Below are 12,438 nucleotides of genomic sequence, written 5' to 3'. Positions count from 1 at the left end.
GCACACACAACACACACAACACACCAGGAGAGTTAAAACTCCCCATCTGAAGCCAAACTGAGGGCACAGCCATGGATCTGCTCCCTTCAGCCACCTGTGAGCTCAGTTCCAAGCTCAATGCCCCGAGCAGGGCTGGGGCACCCCAGTTCCACCTGCCCTGAGAAATTCCCAGCTCCCTACAGAACGTGACTCTTTCCCTGCACTCTCACAGCCTGGCTGCGTTCAGGAGGTCACACTCATCCCTGTGTAAGAGCAGAAAGAACTGGAAGCTGCTCAGTCCCTTCCCTGGCAGACCCCAACACAACAAAGTGCTCTCCTGCAGCTTTTCAGACTCAGCCCAGAGCAGGTGAAGCCTCTTGAGCTGCAGGAAGTGTTCCTGGAAAAGCTCACTCAGGAGCAACAAGGATCCATTTCAAGGCTGTCCTACTGAACATTCCATTCTTTTCATTTATCTGGCAGAGTGTTTCTTGCAGCACTAAATTAAATAAATGCCCTGACCTTATAAACCCTCATTTACAGCCAGCAGTGGCTCCAGCAGGATGCTGCTCTTCCCTTCCCAGCACAGCCACAGCAGCTTTCCCAACAGGATTCAATTCCTATTTAACATGCAGGCTGCTTGCAGAAAAGGCTGTCTTTTATTAGCACAGTTAAATAAAAATAAATGAGAAAGAAACTTTACTACTCTCAAGAGAAAATCTGAAATATAACACAGCAGCTTTTAATCTGCCTTCCTCTTCCTGGAGAGTCCTGGTGATCCAGCAGAAAGAAGCAGCAGGGAAAAATCTACAGTTAATCCCTAGCTGGTTGTACAGGTGGAAGATAAATGACATGGAAAATGCTGTTGATTCTACCCATTCTTCAAATTATAGAGACTTCAGGAGATTCACAAATTCAGAAGAGCAAGTCATATTTGGCTTTTCCTAAGGCAAACAGACTCTTCCTAAAACATCCAGGGTTTCTGTTTTTTTCTGCAGTTTGACAGAACCCAATCTTTTCCATCTGAGACACCTCTATGAAACTCTGCTTAATCCTGATCCTGCCAGCTCTGCTCCTGCTTTCCTGTGATCCAAATCTCCACAAAGGCTCCTGAAGACTCTCCCACACTGGTGTCAACCTGAGGCAAAGCCACTGCCTGGAACCAATCTCAGCTCAATTTATTACAAGACTTTACATTCAATTCCTGCTTAAGCTAAAAATAGTGTGGGCCCATCTAAGCACACAGAGCTGCTATTTATTTTGTGAAATGGCTTTACAGTGCTGCATTAAAGTCTGGGTCTGTCATAAAAATAGGTTCTCTGGCTTTCTCTATCACAACATTGAGGTTTGGCAAGTTTTTCTTTAAACATTTCATGATCACGTCTGCCACTGAAATGATAGGAGAGAGAAATGTGTGTAAGAGTGACCAGCAGAGCAGCAGTGGAGTCAGTGCATCCCACAGCACTCCTGACAGCCCAGGCTGGGCTCTGTGCTGCTCAGGACAACGAGGATCCTGATAAACACTCACTGACACCAGGAGCTGCAATAAAAACCCTCTGCAGCCCGCTCTGGGACCGCATCCTAAGGGCTCTATCAAAAATAAACAAAGTTAATCACGTGCCAAAGGAGAGCTCAGACAGCAGGGACTGATCAGTGCCACAGCACAGCAATCACAGATGAGCTGGCATCTTAAGGAGGTGCTGATTCCAGAGCTCCCATCCAGGGATGCTCAAGGGTGCAGGGTGGGTGAAGGGGCTGGAGCCCAGGAGGGGCTGAGGGAGCTGGGAAGGGGCTGAGGGAGCTGGGAAGGGGCTGAGGGAGCTGGGAAGGGGCTGAGGGAGCTGGGAAGGGGCTGAGGGAGCTGGGAAGGGGCTCAGCCTGGAGAAAAGGAGCTCAGGGGGCCCTTGTGGCTCTGCACAAGTCCCTGGCAGGAGGGGACAGCGGGGGGGTCGGGCTGTGCTGCCAGGGAACAGGGACAGGAGGAGAGGGAACGGCCTCAGGCTGGGCCAGGGGAGCTCAGGGGGGATTTTGGGGAAATTTCATACTCAAAGTGCTGTCCAGCCCTGGCACAGCTGCCCAGGGCAGGGTGGAGTCCCCAGCCCTGGAGGGTTCAGCAGCCCTGTAGCCTCTAGCTTTGTTTGTATTTATGAAATGAGAAAAGGAAACAGAGCATACCTTTGTCCATCGGCACAGCTTCACTCCAGAATGGCTCCCAATGAGTTTATAACCTCAAAACAAAGCACAGACCATCAAACAATTGAGTTCAGCCTGCAGGAACTGACACACAAAGTACACCAAGTGGTACCCAGAGTGACTGACACCATGGACTCAGGTGAGGCCCCAGGGTGACAGCACCAGCAGTGGCACCCCAGGGACCTCGGCCAGCTGGAAATGGTTTCATTTAGCAGGACATGTGCTGATACTGCTGAGCCTGAGCCAGGGTGCCCAGGGGACTCCTGCACGGCCAGGATGGCAGAGCCTGTCCAAGCCAGGCTGTGAGAGCAGGACAGGGAACCAGGAGCATCCCCCTGGCCCCAGGATCCTGGTCCCAGCCTGCAGGACGGGAGCTGATTCCCAGCACAGCTGGGAGGGCACAGGAGGGGAACACAACCAGGGCTCAGCCTGAACCCCACCTGAGCCTCAGCAGTGCCACCCTGCTGGTTCTGGGGCAGCCAGGGTGAGGGAGCTGCTCCTCCACAGCCAAAGGAAAGCTGGGCTCAGATCAGCTCCTCATTCCCCAGCCAAGATAATTCCATTCCAATGGGTCCAGCAGGATTAATTGCAAAACGTTTGTTAAGCACTAAGTGCTATTATCACCCAAACTGCTCAAGTGGGGTTATATTCCTCTTTGAGAAAACTGCTTAGAGGCCAATATGTCTGAAGGATTAAAAGTCCCTTCAGAATCAGCATAAAAATAAGAGGGATTTGAGACGCCTGGCTGTGTCCCTCACAGTGGCATTCACACGTCACTGGCCTGGCTGTCCCCAAACTCGGCACCTCTCAGCTTCCTATTGCACCCTGCTGCTCTTATTAACACTTTCAAGGGAAGGAAAAATATCAAATTTTAGCTATCAAGTCTTCTTCCTGCCAACCAGCACTAACAAACAGGGAAAAAGCCTTCAGCACAGCAAACTGGCCTTCAGCTCCTCCACGGAGCAGCAGCACAAGCGCCCTGCCCTGCTCAGGTGTCCCCGAGCAGCTCTGGCACAGCCAGGTCCCAGCAAGAGCCACTGCATCCCAAAGAGCCTGACACCTGCAAGGACACGGAGCCAGCCAGGAGCAGCAGATGCCACAGCAGCTGCAGCAGGCAGAAATTCAGCTGTGCATGCAGACAGGGCTGACAGGAAATCCAACAATGCTCTGCTCCTGCCAGCCAAAGCCAGCAGGGACCTGCCCAGGCTCCTCTGCCCACTCCACCTGATGGTGTTTGATCCATCCCCTCACACTGAATATTCAGGCACAGTGACCTCTGCAGTGAGAAGGGCTGGAGAGGGACTGGGGACAAGGGATGGAGGGACAGGACCCAGGGAATGGCTCCCAGTGCCAGAGGGCAGGGCTGGATGGGATTTTGGGCAGGAATTGTTCCCTGGCAGGGTGGGCAGGCCCTGGCACAGGTGCCCAGAGCAGCTGGGGCTGTCCCTGGATCCCTGGCAGTGCCCAAGGCCAGGCTGGACACTGGGGCTGGAGCTCCTGGGACAGGGGAAGGTGTCCCTGCCCTTCCAGCCCAGACCATCCTGGGATCCTGTGACAGCCCTGCTAAGACAGTCCCCAAAGCCACGTGCAGTCTTGGGGACACTTTCACCTCTGACTGGCTGAGGGCCAGAAGAGGCTGGTGCAGGTTCCAGGGGCACAGCCACACACACAGCTGAACGTGGCTGGAGCCCAACACCTCCCTGCCCTGCTCTGTCCTGCCTCTTTCTGCAGCTTTGCTCTGCAAACAGCTTGTCCAGCAAGGTCTAATCTCAGCTGAGAGCTCCCTGCCCTGCTGAACTGTGTGTGCTGACAGGATTTGTGGATGAGAGCTGAAAAGGTGCTGCATTCATCCTCCCTCTAACACAGCTGTCCAAGGCACACTCTGCTGCTGTCACCAGCACAGCCCAGGCCTTATTTTCCCATTTCTCCAAATCCAGCAGCAGCAGCCATATAAGATTATTTTCTCACAGATCACTCGTCAGTAACAGCAAAATGGCTGCTTTCAAATGGGTTCTGCAGAAAAATTACATTTGAAATAGGACATGCCCACCCAGATCTGCCACTGAGTTGTTCAAGGGAAGAGGCTGCAGCTGAACTGAGCAAGGTGCCAAGCTCCAGAGCTCCTGCATTTTCTCTTGAGCTCCTTACATCAACTTCCACCATGTGGAGCACCCACAGGTTCCTTTAAAGGCCAAGAAAACTGTACATGTTCAACATTAAAACAGCCTTACAAACAGCAGGCAGCTGTGAGGATGAGAGGGGGGTTACTCATCTCTGTCACTGCCAGCTGTGGTGGCAGGAGGGAGCAGCAGAGGTGGGCAGAACCCCTAAAGCCACAGAACTGGGAGATGGAGTGGTCACCCAGCGCTGGCTGCTGGCCAAGCCAAGCTTCTGACACTGGGAATGAGAGGAAATACCAGAGACCGAGGCTGGACACTTGTTCCAGCCCTGCTGCAGGGGAGCTGAGACTCCCCAGCACTGCAAAGCCTTGCTTCAGAGCAGTCTGGGCCAAAAGAAAGGACAAAAGGTTAAACAAGAAACTGGGAGTGTCCCAGAATCACAGAACTGCTCTGGGAGGGAAAGCCCTCTGAAATGATGGAGCCCAACCATTGCCCAGCACTGAGCCTTGTCCCCAGGTGCCACATCCACGGGGATGGGGACTCCATCCCTGCCCTGGGCAGCTGTGCCAGGGCTGGACAAACCTTTCAGTGAAGGAATGTTCCTCAAAATCCAGCTCCCTCAGCCCCTCAATGTCCTCTCTGCAGCGAGGGCCCCAGTCTGAGCCCAGGACTGGGCTGTGACCTCAGCAGTGCCAGCACAGGGGCACAGGCACATCCTCACTGCAATGCTGCACATGAAACATGTGCAAAACTGTCACCAAAGGCAGCCTGAGGGGCTCCAGCCTCACACCATGGCCATGGTGGAATGAGCTTTAATGTCTTCTCCATCCAAAGCCAGTCTGGGATTCTGAAATTCTTTATTCCCAGAAAAACTCAAGAAATCTGCAAGCACTTGGTGTTTTTAAGAGCTGCACCTCAGGGCCAGCTTTGGCTGGAGTCTGGAATGTTCTACCTGCACAGGTTTCCTCCTGACCCACCCAGAAGAAGCCCAAAGGTAACAGCCAGAACTGCTGGCTGCTGTGAGCTCCATCTCTTTTCTGTTTTCCTCAGACACTTCTCAGTCATTCAGGGCACATTCCCTTCTCCACATTTCCATTTGTCTGAACTGTCCCCTTGTGTGGGGTGAGTGTCACATTACGAAGATAGGACAGCAAATTTTACCCTTGCCTGAACATATCCTGTACTTTGTTCCAGCTTAGACTTAATTTCAAAGCCCAATACTCTCCAAAGCCCTGCCAAAACCTAAAACAAACCAGAAAAAAAGATTCACCTCAAATACAAATCATTTTTATGTTTATTTTTATTTTCCTCTGCTATACATGGGGTTATTCTACCAGCTCTGGTAACACATGAGAGAAGAATCAGCCCCCTAAATGTGATTTTGCCATCTCCTCTGCTCCAGCTCAGGTGCTACAGCTGTGCCAGCACATCAGAATTTCAGTCAGCTCTCCACCAGCTCCTGGCAGCTCTCACACAGTGGGGCTTAAGCATTTTCTTCTGCCTGGACTCCTTCCTTCTACCTGCATGTTTGTCCATTATTTACAGACATTTCCTAAGGAACTTTCCTGTGCCTGGGTTTGGTCACTGTATTTGTTCTGCTCACCTCGAGAAATTTGTTAGTTAGCAAAGGAATGTTTAATCTGCCCAGAGGCAGAATTTGATTTGTGTGGCACATTCTGGGGACTGCAGCAGTGTCAGCAGTCCCAGGGCCAGCTGTGGGCTGCTGGTGCCACCTGGAGTTAAACAGCTCCTGCCAAAGCCTGCCAGACCCCAAACCCTGAGCTCAGAGCCTGCAAACTCCAGCCTGTGCCATGCCTTGGGACCCCATTTCCTCCCACTGAACACTCCAAAGGCTCAGCACAGAGAGCCAGGCTGAGCTGGGCACGAGAGCTGCAGGCACTGCGAACCTCAGCCCAGGAAGGGCCAGAAAAAGCCACCAAAGCTTTTAAAAACCTCAGCTCTGGGTTGGTGAGCACCTGAAAAGCCCAGCCTTCAGTATTTTCCTGAAGTCAGCCTCTTGCCTGGCCTTCCCCACTAAAGGCACAGGCCAAAGCACAGCTTCAGCTGCAGCACAGGCTATTTCAGATAAGAGCTGCCTCTTAATGCACCACTTGTCTTTGGAGACAAGTAAAATAGAGGTGTGCTGGGCACCCTGGGGCTAAATTGTAGCCTTCCTTAACCAGTAAGGACAGAACTAACTGGACTGCAGCAAAACTGTCCTTGTGGGACACAATAATTTATCCAATGTCAGCCAGGGTCAGCTTTTGGCATCGTTAGCCCATTCCTGCTGTGCTGCCAGGCAGGGACAGCAGGGATTTGTTTGGTTCTGTTACAAGCAGGAGAGAGCAAAGCAGAGACCATGGCAGAAACACACTGTGAACAGCTTCAGAAATCTTGGAACCATGGGCTGGTCTGACCTGAAGGGACCCAAAGCCCATCCAGTGCCACACCTGCCATGGGCAGGGTCACCTCCCACTGTCCCAGGCTGCTCCAGCCTGGCCCTGGGCACTGCCAGGGATCCAGGGGCAGCCCCAGCAGCACCCTGTGCCAGGGCCTCAGCACCCTCCCAGGGAACAACCCCTTCTCACCCTGCCCTCTAGCATGAAGCTGCTGCCCCGTGGAGCCTCCCTGGCAAACACTCAGCTCCCAGGGCCTTGGGCTCGTTGTTCCTGTCCCATTCCTGCCTCACTGAGGGAAGCACGTCAGCGCTGGCCTGGGGCTGCTGCACAGCCCCTGTGACACAGCAGGGCTGATGGAGGTGCCTGACACTGAGACACATCCTGTCTGAGCTCCAAATAGCTCAGGCAGGCAGTGAACAATCCCTCTGCCAGCATCCAGCAGGACGTGGTTGGCTTCAGCCAGACCCTCAGCATCAATAAAACATTTGGCAAGTCCAGGAGGAGCTGTGACTAACGATGGCACCAACCCCAGCAGGGCACAAAGTCATGGTCAGTCCCTGAGTCATGAACAGCCTGACTGGAAGGGACCACAGAGATCACCCAGCCCAGCCCCTGGCCCTGCAGACACCCCAACAATCCCACCCTGCCCATCCTGAGAGCTCCTGCAGACACCCCAACAATCCCNCCTGCAGACACCCCAACAATCCCACCCTGCCCATCCTGAGAGCTCCTGCAGACACCCCAACAATCCCACCCTGCCCATCCTGAGAGCTCCTGCAGCTCTGGCAGCCTCGGGACCATTCCCTGGGCAGTGCCAGCACCTCTGGGGAAAGAACCTTTCCCAAAATCCAACCCAACCCTCCCTGACACACAGAAAGGTGTTTTGGGGCACTGATGGAAATGGAATTGTGTCTCTGGCTGGGACTTCCAGAAGCAGCTCTTGCTGAGTACCTGTTACCAAGGTGTCTTTGAGCAGGCAGCTCAAGGGCTCACACCTCTGCAGCCCGGGGAGGCTGCTGAAGCCAACATTCAGTGCCAGGGCTACAATAAAAACCTTTGCCTAAGCACTGCTCCCTTCACCTCCAGGAAGGTAAACTGCTTTGAAGGTGAATCTGCAGTGAGCACCCACCACGGTCTGAGGAGATGCTGCTCCAAGGAAAACCTCTGTTATGCAACTGCAGGATCAAAGAACAGCTCTCCCTGAGCCACTAATGCTCATCTTCCTTCTCTGGGGCTAATTATGCCCTCAGGGATACTCTTGAAAAGACACTGAGCCTACACCCAAAGAAACCAGTTGGTACAAAATAAATGAGATAATCTTTTGACTACACTGCACTTGTTATTTTAGGGGAAATGATGCTGAGGGAAGAAGGGAATTGTTTTATTTTTGTAGCCACAAAAGCCTTCCTGGTGTGTTATTTACAGGAAAAAAATGAAAAATGTTACATGACAAAAAAAAGCAATGCAGCTTCTCTTTTTCACAGCTGAGTGACCACTGAAGAATTTGGTGAGCAGCAGAGGGAGAGCTGAGAGAGGCAGCTGGGCTGTAACAGTTTAGAGTTTTTGAAAGTGCAGATTTATGGAAGCAGATCCTACCAGTGGCTCCAACCCTGGCACGAGCATGAGCACTGCAAGAAGGGAGAAATGGGGACCCACTTGTCTGGATAATGAATTCCCATCCCTGGAGTCCACCAGGAAATCACAGCTCTCTGGGGAGCCTTCCTTGAGTCAAAAGAATTACACAGGAAGGTAACCTTCCCTCCAGCACTGCTTTATTTTCCAAGTGGCCACTTTGTATAAAAGCACGGTTCCATTCACAGCCAGAGCAGCAGGGAGTGGTGGGACTGAGCCAGGGGAAATGATCCCAGCAGCACCCAGAGCACAGGGCCAGCACCCAGAGCACAGGGCCAGCACCCAGAGCACAGGGCCAGCACCCAGAGCACAGGACCAGCACCCAGAGCACAGGGCCAGCACCCAGAGCACAGGACCAGCACCCAGAGCAGCAGGGCCAGCACCCAGAGCACAGGGCCAGCACCCAGAGCACAGGACCAGCACCCAGAGCACAGGGCCAGCACACAGCACTGCCCCATCCCCTGCTTTCTTCAGGAGTAAACAAATAAAAACAAAAGGCTGCCACCTTAAACACAAAACCAAGTAAAAGATAAATAAAATACAGTCAAATACATGTCAGAGTCTCCCTCTGTGACCACATCCCAATCCCCCTGGCCACGTTCCTGTGCTGCCTGCTCTGGGGACTGGGGATGTCCAGAGGCCCTTCCAGCCCCAGCCATTCCTGCCTGATGGAAACTCCCCCCTCCCACCCCAGCCCCTCTGCCAAGGGCAGCACCAGGGCTCTGAGCTGTGCCCCAGCTGCTCTGGGCAGAGCCTCACCTTGTTTTGTGAGTGCCTCCCTCAGGGCTGGGGTGATCATCTCTCTCCTCTCAGCCTCCTCCTTCCTCCAAGCTCCAGCAGCTCCTGCCTCCAGCTCCCGCTCTCTCTGTTGGAAGACAGGGAATTACAGCCAGTTCCAGCCAGGAATCACCTGCACATCACCCCACAGCAATTCCAGCTCCCCTGTAACCCTGCAGCTCATCCCTCTCCCATCAGTAACTCAGGACAGTAAACTCCAAAAGGAACACTCCCAGTGTTCCAGATTTGTCCCAGCGACACTGCAATAAAATTCCCAAGGATATTTTAACCAGCAGGGTGTGAAATCTCATCCAACAGTGACTCCACGTTTCAGGAGTGCTCAATAACCAAAGCAGGGTGTGCCTGGAGTGCCACTGTTAGCTCACAGAGACAGCAGCCACCTGCACCACCAAAATTCATCCCCAGCAGGAAAGGGCTGCTCCCCCTGCCCCCTCCAGCCCAGTCTGGATTCCAGCTGCTCCCACACTCAGCTGAGCCCTGGGCACGAGTTCCAGACACTGGGATAAAGTCATAGGCAGGAAAAGCAAACCCTGGCACGTAACAAGTGGTGACTCCCCTGCTGTGTGAGTGTCACTGCTGAGACTTTATGGGTATTTATTGTTTCGTGTCTGCACAAAGAAGCATCAAAGTGGAAATAATTACTTGGATATTTCATGCAACTTGTAATCTGTCAGTCCTTTATGGCTTTTATTGAAGGAGTTATGGATAAACAACAAACAAAAACCAGCAGAGGACATTTTGTCTTGACAACACTGAGGCTATTTCACATCCAAGCCTCTCTCGTGCCAAAGCCATGCAAAAGTTAATGGAAATGCTTCCAGTTTGAGTCTCCCACCAACTGCCAGCATCACTAAGGAAACCAGTGCTCCTGACTTGCCAAACTGCTCTTCACAAACAGGGAGAGGAGTCTGGCTGCTGCTGCACATGAACAGACTGGCTCTGTACCTGAGCAACATCTCAGGAAATAAAAGGGGCCTCAAAAGAAAAATTCAAATATTAAAACCCACACACACAGAGGTTCAAGGACAAAACAACTCCTAATAAACACTTGAGAAGGAAATAGGAGAGTGAAACATTTAGGGACAGAGATTATTACCTTCCCTACTCATTTTGGATAAAACTGTGCTCACAGTCTCAGGGATGTTGTTCAGAAATGTGTTTTTCAACAACCAGTATCACAACATGGTCCTTTCTAAGGGAGAAAGCTGTATCCACCTTCCACTTCCTTCCACTCAGCTTCCTGAGCCCTCAGACAGACTCCATTGGTTTCTGTAACACTTTAAAACTCCCCTGGAAGCCTACATCTGATAATTAATCGTCATTTAGTGGGTTTTAAAACTCATTTCTTGAGCCTTCATCTTAATTTATCAGCAAGACTCCTCAACAGTAAAATATTAATATTGCTGGGAAAGCTTCATGCATAAGGAAGGAAGGAGATAATAGATGAAAACTTCATGTTCCAAGTGTTAAACACAGCACTTGTCCTGCCCCAGGCCAGGTCACTCTGTTTTACCCTGCCCTGCGAGACCAGGACAAACTCCTGCTGGGGAATGGAATTCACTGCACAGGGACTTTTACTTCCTTGCTTCATAAACCTTTCAGATCTGCTATTGAGGGCTGGAGAGAAGGGAAAAACGTTAACTTTGCACAAAGCAAACTTCTCCAGTTGTGGTGATTTAGTAGAAAGCCCTGCAGTAAATCCAAGGCAAATCGCTGTCTTTCCATAACAAATCAAGCAAGCAGTGACAAGAGCCAGTTTTTCAGGCCCTTGAAATATTTCACTGCCAGAAACTGGAGGTGCAGCTCACCAAGGAGTGAGCCCAGAGATGAGGAAAACCTCTGGATCCACCCCAATTCCTTGGGAGGCTCAGCACAGCTCTGCTGCAGGCCAGAAGGGGCTGGCTCTGAATAAAGGCAGCTGAACCTCAGCTGTGATGCCCTGCTCTGCAGCTGAGGGGAAAAGGAATCCCTTCCCTTTCCCTCTCACACAGGCAGCACGACAGGCAGAGGCAGCACATTCCCAAGGCAAGGAAAACACAACTTCCATGGACCAACAGCCCCTGGCACAAGTGAGGGCATCAGCATTCCCTGCCCCAGCACAAATCCCAGTGCCAGTGTTCCAAAGGGCTTCCTCCAAACCTGCCTTCCACCCCCAGGGGACCAGCAGGAGCTGCTACTGCCACTTGTCCCCCTCCCTGAAGTGCTGTCTCCAGAATGTCCAGGTGCCCGACAGCTCCCCGTGTTCCCCACTTCACCCTTCAAACTCATCCTGCAGGGAGGAGGAAAATAAAAAAGGCACCAAAACTCCACACAAAGGCTGTTCAGACTGAGGAAGAGGAGGCTGTGTGACCTCACAGCACCTCCCAGGGTCAGGAAGGGCTACAGGGGAGGCAGAGAGGAATCCTGCATCAGGAACTGGAGTGACAGGACAAGGAGTAACAGGTTCAGTCTGACAGAAGGGAAATTAGAGTTACAGACTGAGGAGGAATTGTTCCCTGGCAGGGTGGGCAGTGCCTGGCACAGGTGCCCAGAGCAGCTGGGGCTGTCCCTGGATCCCTGGCAGTGCCCAAGGCCAGGCTGGACAGGGCTGGGAGCTCCTGGGACAGGGGAAAGTGTCCCTGCACATGGAACAAGATGAACTTTAAGGTCCTTTCAAACCCAAACCACTCTAAGATTCTCTAAATTAACTTAATTTAGCACTTTTAGCCTCCTGGCTCTATTGACCCATGTGCCATGGCAGGGTAAAAAAAGCTCCCTCAAAAGCTTTTACTCAGAAAAAAATTTACACCCAATTATGCCTCAGCCTCTTTCCCACTTAACCTCCCAGTGGTCAGACAAAGGAAACCCCTGGCCTTGCCCTGATTTACAGCCTCATCCAGCGACAGCTCCAGGATCTTTTCCCAAATGAAAAGCACAAGCATTAAGCAATCAGGAACACAGCAGGGCTGGAGCCAGCACTAACAGAACAGCACCGAGGGAACGCTGGCCAGGCTGTCAGGAAAAGCTGCCTGGCAGCAAGAAGGATTAGCAACACTTCCCCAGGGGCTGGGGAATGAACTGTTAAAGTTCATGAATTACACGAAGAGGAGTTAAAGTTCAGGGACAGAGCTCTGGAAGCAATGCCCCAGGGACAGGACAGCAATGCTGGCAGCTCCCCTCGCTCAGCCTCGTCTGCCAGGGACACCTCTGACAAGAAACACGGGGGGATTTGGGGAGCTGATGGGACAGCAGGCTGCCCACAGGAATGGCATTCCTTTCCTTACAAAACAACCTTCCTGCAAGGCTGAAACACGAGGGGAAAAGGGAGCCCAGTGCCCCAT

The 12,438-nt window shown here is 52.3% G+C and overlaps 1 protein-coding gene across 2 annotated transcripts in view; it reads right to left on the bottom strand.

The window, feature by feature from the left end:
- The window catches only part of LOC107212950 (S-adenosyl-L-methionine-dependent tRNA 4-demethylwyosine synthase TYW1), a 47,430-nt gene that overhangs the window by 29,889 nt on the left and 5,103 nt on the right, over positions 1-12,438 (bottom strand). For both annotated transcript variants that reach the window (XM_015646887.3, XM_033518918.1), the window contains exons 7-8: positions 9,080-9,185; positions 2,152-2,204 (exon numbers count right to left, since the gene is read on the bottom strand). In XM_015646887.3, the coding sequence (XP_015502373.1) occupies positions 2,152-2,204; positions 9,080-9,185 (159 nt within the window). The remainder of the gene's footprint in view (positions 1-2,151; positions 2,205-9,079; positions 9,186-12,438) is intronic.

Source organism: Parus major, chromosome 19, assembly GCF_001522545.3.
Source record: "Parus major isolate Abel chromosome 19, Parus_major1.1, whole genome shotgun sequence".
Taxonomy (NCBI): Eukaryota; Metazoa; Chordata; class Aves; order Passeriformes; family Paridae; genus Parus; species Parus major.
This window is presented reverse-complemented; position numbering and strand designations above follow the sequence as displayed.